This window comes from Falco punctatus (genome assembly GCF_963210335.1).
Source record: "Falco punctatus genome assembly, chromosome: Z".
Taxonomy (NCBI): domain Eukaryota; kingdom Metazoa; phylum Chordata; class Aves; order Falconiformes; family Falconidae; genus Falco; species Falco punctatus.
In genome coordinates, this window is record NC_137586.1 from 21,722,244 (window position 1) to 21,745,355 (window position 23,112).

General features: G+C 35.9%; 1 protein-coding gene across 1 annotated transcript in view; it reads right to left on the reverse strand.

Moving 5' to 3' along the window:
- PDE4D (phosphodiesterase 4D) overlaps positions 1-23,112 on the reverse strand; it is a 626,273-nt gene that overhangs the window by 516,188 nt on the left and 86,973 nt on the right. The window contains exon 2 of the mRNA XM_080372937.1: positions 15,964-16,089. Coding sequence (XP_080229063.1) covers positions 15,964-16,005 — 42 coding nt within the window. The 5' untranslated portion in view covers positions 16,006-16,089. The remainder of the gene's footprint in view (positions 1-15,963; positions 16,090-23,112) is intronic.

Genomic DNA, 23,112 nt, shown 5'->3' on the forward strand with positions numbered 1-23,112 from the left:
AGCAATTTATCCTAAGACCAGCAAAAGTGCAAGATACAAGACCTGCTCCAAAAGCAGATTTCCAAATAACTTCCAGAATAGATTCCCTTCTGCAGATATTAAAAAATTAAAAAATGGAAAACTCGCTCTGAAGAGGCCAGAACTGGGGTCATACTATTGCCACTACCTTCTTAGATTATTCTTCTGTTTAAAAAAAGAAAATAGAGACCTGGATTATTGGATCATAACTGCCCATTTTGTATGTGTTTAAATATATTATCCTTTTATTTCAAAGCAGCAAACAAAGTTTATTCTAAGCATCTTCAAAAAAGCTTCCATAAGGCATTTCCTTTCAAAAAAATCAAATTGATTCATTTAATTTCTTTTCCCGTAAAATAATCTGTATGCAAATGGTACTATGATGCCAAAAAATAAGCCTTTACATCTAAATTCAGGAATCACTTCAAATGTGTTAAGACATTCCCCTCACTGATTTCCATTCTTCATTATGCCACAAGTTTTCTTGGTCATATACAGATCTTTGAACACAGATCTATTATACTAAAAAAAATACAAGTTTCCATGGCTGGTATCATGAAATTGCAACAGCAAAAAAAAAGATTGTGATTGTAGGCATATGTACAGACATGCCTGATGTCAAATTTCATTAGAATCCATACTACTTGAGTCTGCTTATAAAATTTTCTGCAGCTTATAAAATACAAATTTAGTGCTTGAGCTCTGAGTTGCCAGGAGCACTGAATGAGCACAGAGGAGCAGATTTCTGGCACTACATAGACAGCGTATAGACTAACAAGTGGCTACAATTCAACATGTGGGTAGGAACATCTAATTATGGTGCATTCACCTGAGAATCAGGCAGTTAACTAGTGAAATGCCATTTCTCATAGCCAATAAATAAAAATGCTTACAAATATGATCCATTCTACATTCATGGAATTCATGTCATTTAATAACATTACAAAATTATTTTTTCTAGATACCTGTTATATTAAAACATACTTAAAACTCAATGTTATGTGGAGAGAGGAGGAGGAGGTGGATTGTTAGCCATTTAGATAGGTTTGAGAGATAGAAGTGTGCAAGATCTGGACACAAATTTGTAGTGCCTTATTTCAGAGCTCAAGATAAATTGCTTATCTCTTTCCGTTCCTTATATTAACAAAATTTTTGCCAGCTGTGAAACTGGCGCTATATAAACTCAGTCCGATAACAGAAAATATTGTCCTTTTGCAAATTTTAAGAATTCTTTAGCAATAGTATAGAAGCTTCCAGAAATTAAACTAGAAAATCTCATGTACCCATTTATGTACAGTTAAAAATGTTGAGGCAAAGATCGCTAAAAACATTATACAGCAAGAGGAAAATTTCTACTTTTTTACTCCAGTAGAGGAATGTCAACAAACAACCTTAACTCCAGATGTTGTAGACTTATAAAGGCATTTTTTATTATTTAGATTTTTGTTTTCATATAATCAATTTTCTGGCAGTTTATTTTATATTTATGTTCCAATAAGAAGTCTCAATTTTAAAAACATTTTTCCCTACTCTTCTGCTTATTGGATGCTATATTAAGCCATGTATCTTACCTTTACTGGCTTTGCTGAAGACACAGCTTCCTAGATTCTGTTCTGATACTTTGAAAAACACACTTTTTAGTACTTCATGAGTGAGAGAAATGGTTAGAAATAGTTTGTGGTCTGAGTTATTGTCCTTCCCAGCTCCTATTTACTAACCCAGCCAACAAATTAAAGTCTTTCCTACACAGTCATCCCATGTGACAGTCTTGTAACCTCTGACCTCCAACTAAACAGCAAGCATCTTCAAACACAACTACTACTATTACCGTCCAGTCCATAATTTCGAAGTTTCTCATACCCCTAATGAAAGGATGCTTACAATGTTATTTCTATGTTGTCTTGGTGATTTCATGAATGTACTTTTTTTTTCAATAGAACCCAGAAAAGAATTCTTACATCAGAAGTAGTTTTTATTTTTTAATAATATTGGACATTTGAGATAGATTGCTGTATAGGGAAGAACACAAAATCATTGTTTTGCTGTGATCTGTGTTTTTATTAGCTATTCCTCTGACCTGTAACACCCAAACTTTTCATTAAAACAGAAGTTTTAATACTCAACTTTTCCCCTCCACCCCAGCTAAGGTAAACTGTACACTTCTTTCCCTTGGTAATTTCCACCCTGAAAACACTTTTGTAACATGACTGTTTATTTTCAAGCCCCAAAGTGAGTGGAGGGGATTGTGTGGTGTGTGTGAGTTATGGACAGAAAAAGGTAGAAAGGAATGCTAATGTTTGAAGGAGTTGCCAGTATCCTTGATGCACAGCCTTGGGTTACTGCCAATGTATTGAAATTAAGAGTGTTAGCAAATTGATCATTCCAGGATGCTTCAAGGGTTTCTATATCAGCATTCTTTCTGCTCCCTTCCCCTGACTCTTTGGAAAGAGAGGATACATTGAAATAATCCCAGCAGCATCTGTAGCTTTCCTGTCTCCTTCAATTTTTTTAGATGGAACAAGATTCAAATATTATGATGCTCATTCTCCTTGCAATGCAACTGTGTTTGCTCCATCAACTGTCTTCAAAATATTGACAGCGTGTCATTAACAAGTCTGCAGTCCTTGGCTGAAGAGACAGTTTTGCTCATGTATCTGCTCTCAAAAAGCTCAGAAGACATCACACAACAATTTATAAATTAACTTGCACCAAGATTCTCCCCTTCTTATTGACTCATAAGGTAGGGGAAAAGATAAGACTGCGTGGACTGCATTACCATTGGTTTAGAAATGGTCATCTGTTCTACATCTTTCCTTTAGTAACTGCACGTTGTCCCACCGTTTAGACTTATCTGGCTCAGACTGCACTTGACTGAAAGCTAGCACGCAGCAATTCATTTTATGTAGAGTATAACGATTAAAAACTCTAAACAACCAAAGCTAAGTGTCAAAGGGAGACCATCCTTTTGGTATCAAGTTTATATCCATCCTGAACTTCGGGCGTTCAACTGCACATCTTCTATTTACCACAACCAGGCAGCAACAATTAAGAAAATGGTATTTTTGACCTTTTAAAATGAAGGTTTTGGTCATCAGTCCCAGCAAAGACACCTGTGCAAAGCTGCATAGGGGTTTCCAAGGCCACATAAAGTGTACCTTCTTCCATTACCTTTCTTTTCTGTAAAATGCCAGCTAAGGTACCTTACAGACACTTGACAAAAGCAATAAATCAGTTTAAATGTATTTGAACTTGTGGTCTACCAAAGCCTGAAAGCTTTGTTTTGCTGGACCTTCAAGGCATACTGTAAGGCCAATAGATGCTTTTCCTGAGGGAGTGTTTTTTTCCAGGGGAAAGAATATCATTCAGCTCTGTGAAAGCTGTATTTTGGTATTCTCAACCACAAAATAGTTACTTTACTCCACTACTGTTTTGTTTTGTTTTGTTTTGTTTTGTTTTGTTTTGTCTTGTTTTGTTTTGTTTTGTTTTGTTTTGTTTTCCCTAGTGATGCTGTGATGGATGAATTGCATCATATTTATTCTTTGAATTTATGCATCTTAGCTAGTTTTCAATACTATTGGAGCCAAAATAATGTTCTTTCTCCCAGAGTCACTACTTTTACTGTGGTTTCTCTATTACATCTCTATTCATTGATTCAACCTTATAATAATACTGTGGAGGTTTGTGTCTTGTGTTTTGTTTTTTTCTATTACTTTGTGTTTACCATTTAGAGAGATTGCTCATGGTGAAACGCAACCAGAGGAGAGGTTGAAGTTGAACTAGAGCCACAAATAGAAACTGGAACAGTAGAAGGAATTGTTACCCACTAAGAAACAGATTAAGAGCATATGGTTAAATAGAGGGAAAATGAACAGAAACATAGTACTTGTGAACACTGAGAGGAGGGAGGGGAAGACAGGATTAGGGAAGAAATATCGAATAAATTTATTCCTTAATTTGTACCCCATTTTATCTCAACAATTCTGCTGAATAATAAAATCCATTAAGCAGTAACTCAGCAAATGACATGACAATCAGCACAAGCTAATTAATTAACATGTATTTAATTCTAATTAGATATTCTAGGGAAAAAAATCTGTTTCATTTTCCCTTTTCCATATGCACACACTTTTCTACAAATATAAAATCCTATAGTTGAAGATTACAAGTGAAGATTTAAGACACATTCAGACACAGTTAGTTTCTTGTAGTTGAAACAATCAAAACATGGCAGTTTGCTTTCCCAGGGAATTATGCAAGTCATACTTCATTCACTGTGCAGCACACTTGAGATTGATGAGCTTGCCATGACAATATGTAAGCTTTAGAGATTCCAGTCTCTACCTCTGCTGCTCATCCAAGAGCATAGCATTGTGGATTATTTAATGTAACATAACAGGAAAGAAGGAAACAGTAGAGACCATTGTCAGTAGGAAATTGGAAAAAAGCAGAAATTCACATCTCCAAAATATCTTTTGTAAAGTCTGTAGGTAACTCTTGAGATTTCCCATGTTATTAGTTATTGAAAGGGTACAAGACAACAGTTATTAACTAAATTTGGTACACAAAGTATTTGAAATAAATTACAGAAACATAATTGTTTTAATTTCTGTTCATCCACAGAGGAATCTCAAAGTGCTGACTTGTAGCTGAGTAGATCACATCTGTTGTCTGTTATTTTAACTACTTTAATTAAATCTTTGCACCAAAGCGCAGAAGAAATGTTAAGAAGCAATCAAGAAAATAGCAGATGCTTGTAAAATAGCAACAGTTCTGATCAAACTTCTGATCTGGTGCCGATTAAGGAAATATAAATGGTTGGCTGGGACTGCGTCACTACACAAGGTATAGCACAACCAGTGAAACTGGAGGACAGTTTGGAAAATACGAAGAAGCACTTTGAATAGAAGCCTTTATGAAGCTGTTATAACCAAGTTCAAACATTATTAAAGTGTTCCAATTATTTTCATATGCTTCTATTACCTGGTAATAATTAAAGACAGTTTTATTATACAATTTTATGACCTGAGAGTTTTCAGTCTGAAGTGATCCCAAAAGTCACAAGATGGAAAAGAACTATAGGAGTAATTAAATGGATAATTAACAGGTATCGTTGTTGTGTCTCCTTTACACCAGTTTAGTTTTGTTTAAAGGTAGGTAAGACACAGTACCATTTGATGATGTAAGAGAGAAAAAAATCCAGGATTAATAAAATTTTACATCAGAGAGTAGTTTTACAGCTGAATAGTTTACAGCTCAATAGTTCATGACAAACAGTAGTGCCTCTCATTAGTAGGGACCCTGCTAATCCTCATCACAATGTTGGTACTCATTTGATATAAAAGGAATTTTCAGCCTTGCAACACAAAATCTAAAATATTAGAAGTATTATCTTTTGATCCAAGGAGAACATGGTTTGAAGAAAAATAGGTAAACACTCAAAGTGTGGAAGGTAAGTGGTACAGCATAGAATGCCAGTTTTGGGGGATATTTGGTGTTTAAAACTCATACTGTATGCAGAGTAAATTGCTAGACAACATGTAGAGTGAGATGACAGGACATCCTGCAAAGAAACTTGGAGAATGGTCCAAGTACAGCCACATCATGCTGGTTTTGTGATGGTCAACTCCACACCCCCTCACTCAGCTCTTCATTGCTTTATCTCATCTCATTTACAAATGTAATTTCTCTTTTTTCTTTCCTAAACCAATTCCTTCCTGGGACAGAGGAGCTGCCATTTCAAGACATGAACACAGAAAGTCTAATTTGCTCTATCAAGAGAGGATCAGTAAGTAAGAGTATTTGAACTGAGGTGATTGCTTTATTTTGAAAACTGGATAGCAAAGCCCTTGAGACTTGAGCCTTTACTGTCTGGATTGTGACATTGAACTGGTTTCTTATGAAAAGACCAATGGCTGAAAATTGTTTCCAGAAGGAAGTTTTTGAAGGTACAAAGAAAACTTCTAGCATTTTATTTTCTGAAGCAAAGCAACCGAAGTAGAGGCCAGAGGTAGATGCTTGTAGATATATAGCCATTCGATTAAAATTTTTGCTCATTATCCATGTATGAAGTCTTCCACTTCCACCCTAGTTCATTTCCTTTTGTGTTACCATTTACAGACTACTGCTACTAAGCAATGTCTAGGTCTCAGCATGTGTCATTTAATGTAGATATAGACCCCTGCTGGTAAATCAATGATATGCAATGCTCTGCCACAGAAAGAGATGGAAGCTGGCTATTAAGTGACATTATGCATACAGCACAGGCAGTGAAAAGAATGTAGACAAGCCTTTGTCTAAGTTTCAAACTTTTTCAACAGTTTTTCAAAAGTATTTTCAACAGTTCTCAAAACACAGAAATTGAAATTGATAAGAAATGCAGCATATACACTGAAAAAAGATCCCCAACCCCAAACAAAAATTGATGTTCTGTCTCAATGCCTTAGCCAAAACACTGAGTATGTTAGCTCGTTTTTTAAAAATCATGTTGCAATCAGTTGTGGTTTGTATTTATTTAAGAGCATGCAAATTACCTAAGTGTTAACTTTGATATTGCCGCATTGGCTTTTCAGGTGAACCTTAATTTTTTGTATTACTATTTTAGTAGTAGTAGTAGTAGTACATTGTACAACAAAATGTCCCAATTAGGCTGATATATATGATCTAGTAAGTCTGAATATTTTTAATTTTAGTAATAGTAGTAGTACATTGTACAGCAAAATGTCCCAATTAGGATTATACATATGATCTACTTAAGACACAGAACAGAAATTGGCTCAGCTTACACATTATAACAGATTAATTATTTTGGACATTGCATGACTGCTTTCATTACCTTTCTGGATATTACATAGGAAAGGAAGATGACTGGTCTAACACCCTATGACAGACACAAATAATGTTCTAAACCAGCAGGTAGGACCATGAAAGTATAAGCAAGTCTGAAAAACATTGGTGCAAGCCAACAGCTAGGAAGGTGGAGCAACAGCAAAGCTTGAAAGTTACATCAAAGAAAGCCTGGTATTCAGGAAGGCCATGTATCATAGTGAAATTTCATCAAATTTAAAGATTTCCATTATTTTCTATTCTGAAAAAGAAAAGGTGAAGTCCTTAGTAATTAAGCCTGTTGGTAGAGTACCCTGAATGTTTTTATTTTTTAAAAGGGGGTGGGGGGGAAGAAGTAGAACACAGAGCAACAAGCAAAGCAGATAGATCTGAAAAACAAATAGCTGTCTATGCAGGGTCTGAGACAGCAGTGCTAACCCTAGAACAAGTTTAAGCCTCCTTTATTCTTCCAGCCCAATACAGACAAGACAGAAGCAAGTAAGTCATAAACTGTCTTTTGGAAGCATCAAAATAATGATATTGAATAATACTGAAAGTCTGCTGGGCTGGTACAACTTTAATTGTTTTTATGAAAAGACAAAGGGAGGAACGGGAAAATTTCCATTCATTCTGCCTATTTAAATGTGAAAAATACAAATAACAGAAGAAAGTCTCATTTGGTCTTTTGGGAATGTTATTGAAGATCTATAGCTGAAGTATCAGCTACAACCAACCCAAAAGTTTCATCAAAAATCTTGGAAACAGGTTTGTCTCCTAGAACCACTTTGAAAATCAAAAAGTTTACATAAACGCAGCCTTAGTTCTGAAGGAAGAGACCAGCACTTTATGGGGTCTTTTGTTGCACAGGCTTGGCTAAAAATAATGCTGCTCATCTCTTTCTGTTAATTATGTTCTCAAATTGTATTGAAGATCTATGAAAAGACATGTTCTTTGAATCCTGACAAAGACATTTTTTCACTGAGACCGAAAACCATAGTATCATAACATGAGAGAATGATATTGTCAAGTATTTTAAAATACACAGGTAGAATGTTTACTGAGTAAGTTAGTATTAATTCAATACAGTTGAGATAAAAAGTTTCCAGAAACTGGTTAGCAAAATATAATCATTAAAGGAATCTAATAAAAAGCAGAATTTCCCCAGAATTTAGACATTTTCTTCCTTTTTTGTTCCAAATCCTATCAAAGTTGAAAGGGATTAAAAGAGAGAAAAGAAATGGGCAAACCAGATTTTCCGAGATCCTGCAGTATTGAAGGAAATATGCAAGAAACTGAAGATTTAACCAGCACTTTCATAGATATTACTAGGTCTCCCAAGCTCACGTCACCAGAAGCATTCACCCAAGGGCTACAGATCATGCAGCTTCCTTGTTCATAGGCTGGCAGGAGAAAAGTTTGCAGTGTTCCATCTGAGACACTAGGTAAGGTCAAGTTCTTCTGAATGCAGTGAACTAGGTGAGAGAAGCCTAATATTTTGTAAGAAAGCAAGTTTGCAGTTAGCTGTTTTCAGAACTGTATGTGAAAATTTTCTGAATGGAACTATGAATTCATTTAAGAAAGCTGATCCTTTTTTTTTTTTTTTTTTTTTTTTTTTTTTCATTAGGAGCTTCCTGATCTACATTCATAGCATATGCTTTCTGGATTTCTAGGCTGTATATTTATGTGTGTAGACATGTATGTATGTATGTATGCACAGGTAGAAGATGCAATATATTGCATGTGTCACAAGGAAAAAAAAAGCTCATTTGGCACATACAGTCACAGCTGTTTCTGAAGCCACTGCTAAAGGAACACAATAAAAATTTTAAAACTGCAATAACAAGAGCACAGTCTAAAAGCTCAGAGGCAGTTAATTCTGAAACTTACTTTTGTCAGCCTATTCAAACTTTAAAAGCACTCAACAGTTACTTGCATTCTATTTCAAATTCTTCATGTCTCCTGCTGCTGCTAATGGCCAAAGAACAATAATCCTTGGCAGGGAATTATTTGTGGTTTTCCATAACAACTTGCATGAAACCATTCCCATTTTCCATAAAAATATCTAGCAAATTATTCTGCCACTGACTACAATATTTGTTCTTCTACAAACATCCTCCATGTAACTGCTTCTTACCTCTCTTTAGCACTCTTAGCATATCTATTGTACTTAAAAATGCTTGACATCTGTATATTTCTATTAAAACTACTTAATATTTATATTGCAACTATGCCAAGAACATCATCATGCTGGAGAACCAGTTGTTCTAGCCATTGCATGCACTCTGACAGACACAGAGATATCGACCATTACAACCTGCAATTTAAAACGAAAAGTGAAAGGTAAGTAGGAAAGTAATTTACTTTAGGAAAGAAATTACACAATGTTGCATTTCCCTCCATCTATAGTGTGCATCAGTCACATGCTCATTCCCCTTAAATGCCCCTCACTCTATCAGCATCAGTCAGCCTCCTTCTAGGCACAATTTCAAAATTTGGTCTGAAAGAGGGCATCAAAAAATACAGTGATCGCAAACTGAAGAGCTTGAAAGACCACCTTCCTATTTAAAGAAGAGACAACAGCATGGAGAAACTCAGTCATGGATTAGAAATATACAGTAAAAAGTAAGTAGGAAAGAAAATTAGGGAGATACCATGTTGTCTGCATCTCTAATAGTACTATGCTTTAATTACATTATCCATCACCTTCATGCTTTTCCTGTACTCCTCCCATGACCACCAGCCTTCTTCGGTGTGAAGTGTGATATGTGAAATCCTGATCTTTATTGTCTTTCTTTGTAATTCATCTAGTCCATGCCCTCAGTCATTTTAGTTATCTATCTATTGCTTCCTTTGCTTTCAGGACCTGTTTATCTGTATTTTATCTAAGTTTACAGTCTTTCAGGTAAGTATATTACCTTACAGTCATAAAGTGGGAGCTTCAGATTTATTTAAATTTATTTTCACCACTGTAGTAAATTACTACAAAGATGAGAGCAGCTTCCCTCAAACAGAAAAAACAGGAGGTCTGGAGCTGGTTTCAGAGAACAAGAACTGTTTTTGGACAATTAGTAAGCAGTAAAACACAGAAGTAGATGTAATTCTGATAGAAATGGCTGAGACCTCCCAGCCCCTTCCCTGAAAGGCCCACTGTACCACAGCCTACTGTGCCTTTTGGAGATGGCCTGAATTCCAGCACTGGTGGAAAGATTCAGAAGTATAATAGTAATCTGTATTGCTAGGTAGATACAGCTTCACATGTAGACAATTATCCTCAGAGACAGAAAGAACTAGGACAGAGGAGGCCAGTGACATAAAAAGCTCCAAAAAGTAAAGATTCATCTATGCTTCAAGAGTTTACTCATGTAGCTGAGCTGTAAAATTCTGTCAGACCCATGCAAACTACCAAGAGAATTTTTCTGTTGATGTAATTTAACTAAATGAATGTTATTGGCCCAAAGATTGTTTTTAAAATCTGCATGATTGTGTATGACATTTGAGTTACAGGTTAGGCTTATTATGTCCATTTAGCATAAAGGTGGGACTATTTACGTGTTCCAAAATTGTACAGTTGTTAAGTTGCAAACTCGTAAGTACTGTCCAAACCTGAGATAAGGTGGTAAGACTTGCTTCAAAAAGGCTGGAACTTCGTTAAGAAAGTAGGCAGGAGCTGAACCACAAGATGAGTCATGAATAAAAAAGAGAATGATGACAAAAGTGTCTGCATTAATGTCAGAAATATCAGAGACAGAAGGAAGAAAAGCATGGAGAACAGATTTTGAGATCTGATTGGAACAGGATGGGCGGAAACAGTTAGAACATCCATGAAAGGCTGGAGCAGGTGGAAGACAGAAAGAAATGCAGAATAACTGGGAGTAAAGAAACACATTTGCAACTGCTTTGTTAGGAATACACTAGTATCTTCCTGCTATAGAACCTTTTCTCTCTCCACAAAAGATAATCCCACAATTAGAAAGGGATTTTCAAATGTACACGTGAATACAGTAAAATAATCCAAAGCAATGTAATCAATAGCAATTGACTTTAAAAGGAACTAATTTATTAGAGATCAAATCCAGCTATTCCTTCTCAGACTGAACTCTGACCATGGACTAATTACTAATCCCTGCAGAAGGAATGTTAGAAAACATGCAGAAAGGGTTAAAGTTGCTTTAAGCAATTCTTAACTGTCTCTACAGGCATTTCCTGTGCATCTGCTTAAGGGAACTTGCTGCTTAAAATGTCTATTCTGCCAGGCAACCACAGTAACTGACATTAAGGGAAAAGTAGTACCACTAAATGGGCTTCAGTTTGCCCTTTAGCAATGTTCCACCTTTGCCTTTTCTATCCCTTGTTTCCTTTGCAAAGGATGTATTACAGATGGGGGGGGGTGGGGGGTGGAAGAAGGCAAAGAATATGTAATGTAATTGCTTCCCATTAATAAAGAATGATTAGTCCAGGCAATCGCCTTCTAAGCATCCTTCTATCATCTAACAAATGTACCTAACCATTGGCAATGAGAGAAAAATCAATTTATTTGGAAGTAATGCAAATTTATTATGAAAAATGCTTCTGGAACACTGCAAGCTTCCTCCATTTCTGTTGACAAATTGGTTACATAGAACTATTGACCTAAAGCAGGGATTGCTATCTGACAAAACTGCACTGTGACAGAAAAGGGCCTGGAACCAAACTTATTTGCAATTCCTTCACACTTTCTGTGGAGAACTACATCACTCTGGTGTAAAGTATCTTTCTTACTCTATTGCTGAATAGCTATTCTAAGTGGTGAGCATAGGAGCGTACTGGATATGGCTAGGATAGACAGGATGACATTCCCTCTCCCTGACCATTTGCTTACAGGAGGAGTGGCAGACAAAAAGCCCCTGGCTCTTGTCATCGCTGTGAGTCATAATCTAAGCAGAAATGAGCATAGGAATAAAGGAAGTCTTTAACTTCCTCTTCCCTCCCCCACATCATAAGCAAAGGTTATGACAATCTAGCCTTAGGTACTTTGGAAGAAAACATCTCAGTGAGTCAGCTGTTTGCAAATAGCTCTCTGCCTCCCTTTGAGCTTCATCTGTATGGGAGCTCCATGTCTGCTTTGCATTCGCATGACTTCCACCCACTCACCCCCAGCAACTTCTGCATGCAGCTAAGCTCTCAGCAGCTTTACTGCAATTTCTCTGAGCATTTGCTTTCGTGGTCCAGTATCATTTGATCGCATCAGTAGCTACAACTTTGCTTTTAATATAGAATGAGACAGCTGTTGTATCTCCTGCTAGTGATCTGTAGTTTATCCAGAAGTTACTGTTGTTGAAAATATACCTTTTGTATGTAATACATTTATGAATTCAAATCAGTCTCATACTTGTAGGCTTTTACAGATATTTGTAAATTAAAAGGCTTACCAAATGCTGTTGAAGTTCTATTTTTTTTTCTGCACACACCCCCTCACCCTTTTTTTTTGTTGTTGTTGCAGCTGTTGAAATTCCATAGTTTAAGTTGGCCCAGTTGCTAAACATAGCCTCTTGGTTGGGTGGTTTTCTTGCAATATAGCTACTTTCTGATTTCACAAGGGTTGACTCACTTCTGACACAATGTTCCAAGATGAACACCCACACAGTGTAACATTCACACTTTATTCTTCTCTCTATATATACTAGCACTCTCATCACCTGAAAGTAGAATCTTAGTTTAGCTGACCAGATATGCCTCCAGTATAATCCCATAGAAAACTAGATACTGTAATACTCTCTTGAAAAGTTATTTACTATTGATGGTGTGTTAATCATCAGTAAAGCTATGCTAATTTAAGTGAAGACAGGCTGAAAGTTTTGTTTCAAAAATACCAATTAATAATTTATTTCATCATGCTTTTTGATAAAGAAATTATGTTGAAATTTGTAAAGCTGTGTGTAGAAATACATTGGCTTGTTCATCCAGTTATGAGAATAATATGAAGGCCTTCTAAACCACAAAGAATAATGTTCAGTGCTTTATTATAAAAATATTCAAAAAGGTATCTTTTCACAGCTGATCAGCATTAACTAAAACCTCTATCCTATACTGGAAGTAACTTTGTAAGGGGAGAAGAGAGAACCAAGTCAGAGGGAGAGAGGGAGTGAAAAAAAACCCACTTAGGTGTGTTTTGAGGAGTACCAGATGGCAAGTCATGGAAATTAAAGCAATAAAACATCTAGAATATTCTAAGCCGTTCAAGACACCAGAAAAATAGACATTTCAAGAAAGGAGGAATATATTTATGAGGAAACCATTTAAAAACCAAAAAGCTACTTAAGGAAACTTACTAAAAGGGACTAGACAAATAGTACACATAGACTGAAAGGACATAAATGCAGATATCTTCACTGAATGCTGTAAGCAAGAGTGAGTTAACTACTACATAAACCCTTACTACAAAATACAGTTAAATCCAACTCCATAGCCTACCAACGAAGAGTGAACAGCAATACAATGCAAAACAGACAGGGAGAGGGCAAAGGACTAGCAGGATTATACATATTTTGCTGTCTGAGGACATGAAGTACAAGTAATGCAATAAAAATCTACTGGAGGAAGTATAAAAATAAATACTAACAATATTTTCAATGACAAGATTACTTGCAAATGAATTTTTTAAACAGTATCAGATGTATTGTCAGAAAAATCTGGAAATGTTAATAATGGGGTTTTTATATGCAGTTTCTATTATCCCACACTCAAACTAAGCTTCAGCTAGTTCTTGATGCACAGTTAGTTCTGCATTTGGTGAAAAAACCAAAATATTCACACGTACCTGCAGTTTCATCTTCCATATTAGATAAATCATATTCAGTGACATCTGAAACCACTGAACCAAGACTTTGATTGCCATGCTTTCTAGAAACATAGAAACTTCTTTGAAAGCTAAGTGACAAGATCCCATGAAATAAAAATAAAAGCCATATTCCATTTCTCTTTTCAAATTGAAAGACATGTAGGAAGATGGAAGATTTAATGTCATTGTCACGTGATACCAAATCTTTGGCTGTACTCAACAATGAGTGTATTGAGACACCTCTCCAAAGTCACTTTTGTTCAAATAGTGCCACTATCCCCCAATGAGCGGTAGTCAAGGAATTATTTAGACAGCACTACCACATGGCTTAAAATAATTTCTTAGGGAATACATATTTTTGCAACTTAAAAACATCAGACAAACAGTAGGAAATATTTTATATACCCTACCAGGTATATAAGATGCAGGTGGTTATGATTAAGTTCACACAGAAAGATGTGGTGTGATTTAACACTAAAAATAATGTTTATTTTGCAGATTAAAAAATTCTCATTCAGGGCCTGAGATGCTCAACATGTTTATTGAACTTTTCAAACTTATTTTCACAAACTATATACTAGGCTAGGACATTTGTACTGAAATACTGAGATCTTTTGAATTAATTAAGACAAATTGATAAAAATTTCTCCAGTTAACTTAAACTGAAACAATGCCAGTCTCTCCCTTGTATTTGACTAAATCTCATTAGCTCAGCTAACATGAAAATTTTATGCTTTGTGGTCTTTTAAAATTTTTATAGACAGCATCATGCTTCACATAATTCCTCAGCAGGTCAGACATAAGCAACAGTGGAGCTTTTTTAAACACACTGAATACTTGTCTTCTCTTTGTTGAGACATATCAGGCTGTTTCTTTGATCCACATATCAAACCATGGCACCATGGTGAATTCAGCATTCTTGTCTTTCCCCCTATGGCTGATAGCATACTATATATACCAGCATACTGTACATGCTGATAGCAAAATACAGTAAAATTACATGAAAGAAAAAGTTATCTACATAAAGAGGATTATATTTTTTAAAAAAAAGAAATTCTTAAGAATAAGCCAATAAGAACAACTGGTCCCAATAGCCAGGAGCTCAAGCAGATACAGCCTGCCAGATTCAGAAAGCTCCACAGCAGACCTGATGAGAGATGTCTGCACTGCCTTCTCATATCTGAAAGAACAGGGAGAAACCTGAGTGATTTTGCATAAAGTCAACTAAGCTCATCCTCCTGATCCAACAAACAACCCCAATGGATTAGAAAACTGAGGCAGCAAAGAAGAGAAGGAAACAGATACACCAAGGTATTAGTGGCGACAAAGCAAAGAGCGATCCCAATGCCATTACAGGGCAATGTGGAAGATACTCATGGGGAGACAAAAAATCTGGATCCAAAGTGATTTGGAATATTTCTCAAGTGAACTCTGTTTACATACAGGCTGGGAGCCTCTCCAAAAACAAGGAAATATAACTGTATGCTCTGTCCTTGTAGATGCAGTGTCCTCGTAGCTGAATATTGGAACTTTTCTCTCCTATTACTTCTTATCAAATAATTTAAATGAAGTTTCCTTGCCTATTAGGAGAAGGGGCATATTCGACAGCTTAAACATAGGAGTTGCATTTCAGAGAGGAACATTCAGTTCTTGTCTGTGCCTGTAAAGCAGTGTCATTGATATATAATAACATGCATTAACGTTGTTCCATGAGCATCTGGGAGACAGAAAAGGCTACAGCAGCATCCAAAACTCTCTGTTTCAGGAGTACTCTTAGATATTGAGAGACATACATACACAGGACAAAAAAACACCACAAAGACAGAAAACAAACAAAATTCAACCTCATCCAAATATATGTATATTATTAGCATATCTTCTCATTGGTCTCCTGGAATATTACACAGTCAACATTTCAACAATGCATTATCAAAACGAGCGCAGTCCCTGATACCAACATCAGTGCAGAGGAATATATTTATGACTGACTACATTATAGGCAATATGTAAGCTTACATTTCAAGTAATGCTCAAGAAAACACTCATTTTTAAAAACTGTGTAAAATACATTCTGAAAAATTAATGTCTCAATTACAAAAAATCACTCTGAAACTTATTAGTCTTCAGTAATCATCTTTTTGTGTACAAGTCATATTTATTTAGGCTACAGATACAAGAATAGGATACAACTAACGAAGTTTTCATTACAGCTGCTACGCTACTCAGAAAGTGGTATTTGAAAGGCTAACACACGCATCAGTAGTATGGAAAAAATAGAAGCAAGAAAAAGAAAACCTGATACTCACACTTTCGCTCTTCTCATGTAGACTAGAGGCATTCTTGTTCATGGTGACTCTGACTAAATCAATAGTGTTCTGCAAGTTTCAAAGGAGAGGTTTTATCCCTTGGCCATCCAAATACCAGCTATTACACTGAAAGGAAATTAATTTATCTTGTTAGCATCAAGTCTTTGCAAGTTGTACAACATCCAGGCATAAACCACTGTTTCTGTGCATGAAAGCTGCAAAGACTCAAAGATCCAATACAGCAGATGTTTCATATATCACTAAATCATTCAAGCCATACTGTTACCCTGAAACACAACCATATTTCTGACCAGTGCATGCTTTCTGGTCAATAACAAATGCATGCCAACCCAAACAACCACAGAAGGTTACAGAATTCTGAGGCAGCGGTTTTTGCCACAGTTATTTAACTAGATATTGGCAGTGTTGTTTGTAATAGTGAAATAAGCCTTGTTGGGTGTTTTAGTGAATTTCTAAATCTGAGGGGATCTGTTAATTTATATGCTACTCAGACTGGCATACATATGTTAAATTTAGGGGAAGAAGGTCAGCTAGAGTAATTTTCAAATCCAGGTGCCTAAGGATGCTTACACCAGCAGTTGTGTAGTTTCATATAGTTGTCAAGGTTTGACAAATTGGTCTTTGAATTATAATAATAACTAAGCAAAAGCCCTAGCAACTGATGATGGCATGGCATGGCAGCTTTGAAAAGCAGCATTTGTCAGCCTCTGGGTAAGTGCATGGCAGTAATTATGGAAAATCAGAGTTAAAGGGAAATTCATATGCTCCAGGATCAGGCAGCTGAAAGATTTATATTCTCATTTGGGCCAGGTAGATCTCTGCACATATTTTTTTGCTTAGGTCTGTCAGCCAAAGATGAGGTAAAGTGCAATTTCTGACCAACAGAGCTGTTCTACTAAAATCTCCTAATACAGGATCAATCATACCAGCAAAATTACAGGTATAGCTTATTTCCCTCATAGGCAGGCACACCACTGATGCATTTCATACGGGTATAAGAAATATTTTTCTAGGCTAGGCATCACCCACACTAGCACAGTTTTGGTAGTGTAACATACTGTTTTAAAATGACTAAGTTTTTGAGAATCTCTGAAGCCCACCTCTGCCAAAACAGAAAATAAACTCTTAAAGAACAGTATGATATTGAGTCAAATTTATTCACAAGTATACACATCAACAAGTGTAGTTTCCTGCCCCCATAGGGGAGCCTGTGGCAGACCTAAAAGCCTAGTTTTCCTTCCTAAGAAACCCACTCATCTCAATGCATGAGTAACTCTTCAGCACACTACTTGATCTTTTGATTTGTTTTCTAAAACTCTGCCACTTCCTCCAGATAAATATTAAATATATGTTGATTATTTACATGTTTAATTTTTATAGGTAGCAGCCAGTAACAAAGACACAAAGCCAATTGCTGAAGAAACAGCTGATTTTTTTCGTATTCAGATATCATATATACAAATATTGTTGTTGGCAGTTTTACAATATTGAAGTAAAGGATCTAATCTGCAGTTAGAGCTGCAGTGGTTACACCTCCTTGTAGTCCTGCTGGCTGCCCTTTCAGGGTCACTATGTTAGCCTCTGCTCCAGTGTGATGGAATTACTGTTACCTCCTCCCTGTTGATTGGTTTCACCAACCACTCAATAGTTATTTTCAAAGATGAAACAAATTCTGGCACTGATTTAACACCACTGCCCAGAGCCTGTGCCTGTGGGTATATAGTTGGGCCTAGCCTGGCATTTCTTGAAGGTAGTGCTGTCTAGCTTATGTATACCCTCACACCATAATTGACAATATGAGTCAGCCATTGCAGATTACATTCGTATCTGTGGCCACACGAAAAAGTCCACTGGACTTGCAAGATGAAGTGGTCATCAAAAACATCAGAGACCATGAGAGACTGGTGGAAGAGGAAATTGATTTGAGTGGACTGGAGTTTAACTCCGAGATTGATAGTTTGGACTGGTGTCATCCTTCCACCTGGAATGATACTGACAGAGATACATGAAACCCCTACCTCTCCAAGTCTCAGGGGCATTACCATCAGTGCATGCTCAATGGAAGAAGAGAATGAGGATGGGAAGCAATCTTCACTTCCAGGAGCCATGGCTCAATTTCCTCCATTGTCAGCAATACCTATCCTGGCTACCAGTGGACATTTGTCAACCAGGGTACACTGGCTGTGAAGGTCTTGGACAGAAATCCATCATGTCCATGCTGTGGGAACTAGCCAGGAAAAAAGTTGGGACTGACTGAATATCTAAGGAGAGTACATGGCAGAAGAAAGATCTTCTTCCAGTGTTCCCTCTAATCCACTGAAAGAAGCAAAAGCAGTTCTTTTGTTTCTACACATGGGTGGTAGGAGACTTTATGTGAGAAAACTAAGAATCACTTCTGTAGATTTGGGAGCACATAGGAGGTGAGTAGTAGAGACTGCATTGAAAATAACTCACAAGATCTTAATCAGTTTCTGGGATATTGTTAAAGGCTTTCTTTAAGAGAATTTGCATTCCTAGAAAACTTATTACAATTATTCATATACTACTCAAATACTATATAATACTATATCTAACATATTTGAATATATATAGGTATATATAAAAAACTTAATCTGTCTAAGTTTTGTGGACAGAAAAAAGAATTTTCAGTGGCAGATATATTACTTGTCATTTCTACATAGAAATCAGTGTCCACGAAAGAGTAACTTCACGTTACTTTTTCTATTTAAAATAGCTACAGAAGTAAATGAACATAAAAGTAAATAAATCATTGCTCAATCCATTCCAGCAATGCTCAAAGTACACACCAGAGAAAAATATACTTAGCTAATTAAACTGGTTAATGTATTTAGATAAAGTTCACAGCAGTCACGTAAAATATCTGAGACTATGTATGAAACCAAGGTACAAACTTACAGCTTTAACTCAGTAGAGCAGTAGTAGCACATTAAACGGGTGTCAATTATCTCTTTCACATATTAAAAGAGACTTTCTGTCTTAAACATTTTCAGTCATGTTTGTATGAACATCTGTAGTGTACAGGTCCACACCACAGCCAGGAGGCAGGATAGCAATGCTCTTAAAAATCATAGAATACCAAAGAAAAACAAAAGCTATTCATTTTTAGGAAAGGTTTGAAGAGATTACTTCCTGTCTAATGTACCTTTGATGAAAGAGACTGAAGAACATTCCCTGATCACTATTTTTCTGTTGGTGTAATACTTAGAATCATCACACGTCATCACAGGAAGAGACTTCACTGAGCTAGCCCAGAGGTGCTTCCAGCACCCAGACTGGTGCAGTTTATTATAACGGGGACATGAGTCATACAGTCAAATGCCCTACTTTCAGACCTTTAAAGCTTCCCAAGTTTTCATTCAAAACACTGTGAACCTCATTCCTGTTGAACATGGCAGATATGACCATATTAGCCAAAGGCATGGTGCAAAGAGATGGTATTAGGACTTCAAGCAGAACCATATATATACACTTTTCTTTTATCACCTTAATCATTAAGCCTCAATAATTAACAGTCATATAGAAACTACTGAACACAACAAAGACGAACAAAAAAGTTAGTGACTTCAAACTGAAGATTTTTCTGATATTGTTTAGCTTTTAAAAAATAGAGGACAATTAAGATGCAAAGGCTTCTACTGAGTTGGTAGCTCAATTACAAAACATTTTTCTGAAGAGGAGATTGTGTGGCACTTAGGGACATGGTTTAGTGGTGGACTTGGCAGTGTTAGGTTAATGGTTAGACTCAATGATCTTAAAGGTCTTTTCCAACCTAAATGACTCTATGATTCTCAGAGATGACAAAATAAAAACAACTTCCCATTTGTGTTCTGTTTCTTGCTGTATTTTTCACTACACTTTCATGATATTTGCATGGAGTGGAGGTCTATTGACTAAACCAGCATATTCACACAAAGCAAAACTTTATTCACCTCAGGAAATTCTAATAAGTTTAGTTAAAAAAAAAATCACACATCAAAGCAATATTCAAAAAGGAGAAATGAAAAGCAATAAAAAATTTGGTCAGACTACCTGAGCAGATTCCAGAGTGAATCGCATGATTTTAAAAGTAAGAGAAGCTCTTGTAACATTTACAATATTATTGTTCGTTTCTTTGTATATATGTGTGTCTCTTCATGAAAGCAGCATATTTTCCTTAAAAAGAGCTACAGAACAGTGCAAAATAATCCTTGCTGTATATTTTGACGGACTTGTACCCTTTCTGCTTGCCAGATAGCCTTTCATTCCTTTAATTTTATTTTTCAAAAACATTCACTGAAATTTGCACAGGCAACAGTTCCTGAAAGAACTAGCCAGGAAATTCTTACGTTGTATTAATATTTATGACTTGACTATGAACAGCATGGAGTGTTTAATGCTTGTGTACAACAGTTGCCTATCCACTCTCTACCAGGCATTTAACAAACAGAAATTAAAGCGAAGATAGTGTCTTCCATAAGGAGTTAACACTCTACATGCCTATATGTTGTGCTTGGTCACTCATACGTATATAGTTTAAGTTTGTTTACCTTAGGTACTATCGAAAACCTGAGCAAAGGGGTTTCAATGCATGAATTCAGAATTAAGTGATTTTGGGGAGTAGACTGCTGGCAACAAGCAAGATTATGATACTTACTATTTTACTAAATCTGACTCTTAAGGCACCTGTGTCTGCATTAGAGCTGTGTTTTATAAAAAAAAATATAGTTTTAGGATTACGTTTTTTTCTCGTTTCTGATTGACAGCAATGCAACTGTTACACATTATCATTTGGAAACATTGACAATCTATAAAAACTTTAAACAATTATTTAGGTTGCCAATCACTGCCTAAAATCTTTCTATAAAAGGTGTAAAAAGGACTTAAGATATGTCTTACTCCCTGTTGCCACCCGACATTCATATGCATGAATGAAATGAAGAACTCATACTTTTTATCTCTGATATGTCTTTTATTTCTGAGCAGTTCTGGGCTGATAAGGTAACCAAAATTCTTTCAATTATAAAGACGGGGCGAAAAAAGCACATCAACATACAGGATTAGAGATCTTTTGAATGATCTCCCTGTCTCTCTGATCGGCTGTAAGAAGCCTGGCACTGCTCTGAAAAAGTATGTTGTTTAGAGATTTCAGTCTCAGAGACAAGCAAAGCATGCTCCCTTTGCAACAAATGAGAATAAAAATCCAAAAAGACTGAGCTTGTCTCTGCAGTGTGACTCATTCAGTGGCCAGGACTGATTCCGGAACATTTTAATGCCGGCTTGCTTAATTTCAATTGGAGCTGTTGTTTGGGGACATCATTCTTCCCCAGCACAAGAGCATACAAAAGAAAAAAAAAAAGCTGAAACAAAAGAGCAGACACTCCAATGAATCTGTTAAGCCACATTGATGACATTTTCAAAAGCAACAGGCTGTGAAAGACCTAGACAACTGGAACAGATATGAAAGAGAGGCAAGAGCATGAGGAGTACAGAGGTCCCAAAATAAGAATACATTTAGATCCATCTTCTTCCAGAGTACATGGTCACTTTTATTCATCCCTCTTATGTTAGGCAAGACACTGTATTTCTCTAGTTATGATTGAGAAGAGAAAACTAGCTTGTACAGATAAGCTATGACTGAGATATGTGAAATCTGTAATTAAGAGAGACCTGTGCAAATAAATACTTGAATATTCAAGGCCAAATGTATTCCTATTATCATGCTACTGGCCATTTATTTCCTGAACCATGTGGCAAAGCATAACCATGGGTTTCTTCAAAACAGAGAGAAATCAATTTAAACAATAAGGTGCAAGGTAATGTTTAAACTAAATTAGTTCCATTGTTCTACAGAAAACAAATATCCAGAAACTGAATGACCCTGCAAAAATCTCAAGTATTTTAATACATTCAAAAACAGTGGAACTTCTATGGAAAGCCATAAGATCAAACAGAATGCATATAATATCTCTGTTTATATAAATTTACATTGCTTTTTAAAAAAGCATAATTAGCATGAGTGTGAATGTTCCACATTCTTTACATTTGGCTAAATGCAGAGCAAGCAACATGAATGCTGCACCAAAAAATTGTAATGTTACATCAGTAAAAAAAAAAAAAAAAAAAAAAAAAGGGAGAGAGAAAAACCTTTCTTGTATTATTACACTGAAAAGCTAATCATTTGTACTTTCCTTATATTCTCCAGGGTTTAAAAATGCTGCTGTAAAAATTAGAGTCTCAGAACTACCATGGAGTTCACTGGACAAATATATTGTATAAAATACTAACATCTCTGAAGAGTACATAAAAATAGCATTTAAACATGGCAAATAGACTGAATTAATTCATAAATGGGGGTTTTTTAGTGCTTTTTTTGAACCTACTGTTCCTAAAATAACTCTACTGTTCACATGAATTATATGTATACAATCTCTCTAATGGACAAAATGGGAATTTTGACATAGATCAAGGTAATGCCAAAATTTAATTTCAATCGGATAGACATGAACTCATCAAATTTGCAGAAAAATGTATTTTCAGCCATTTTTCTTTAATTTTTCAAAGGTAAGTAGTACTTACCATTATTTACTTTAATAATAACACATCTGCAAGTATTAATTACAACTCCAGCAATCAGCTAACATAAATATTTTTACTGTCAGCCCTTGATTGTTAAGTACTGTACACTTTTTGAGGGACAGATGCAAAATCCCAAGATGCTGTCAAACAAAATTAAACAATACCAGAAAATTACTTTTCTATACACTTTCTCCAACACTTGAAATGCATAAAATGCAGGTTATGAGAACAACTTTTTAAGAAAAATTTTCAGCCTTTGCAAGAAGGAGAAGCCTCCAATTTTCTGAAGTTCTTTGAGAAGGTTTATTACTGTATTGATACAATGCAAGAATTTATGTCTGATAATTTTAAGGACTGAGTACTTTTTCTCTGTTTCCTGAAGACAAGGGGAATGTGATTTCAGCAGACTACAGCATGACCTCTAGGAGGACACTGAAGTCACTTAGTGTTTTCTTTTTTTTTTTTTTTTTTTCTGATAACTTTCGTCCATTCAGAACTGCCCATCACTTAGTCCAGAAAAATGCTTTAGAGCAGAAAGCGAGCTGAAAGCTG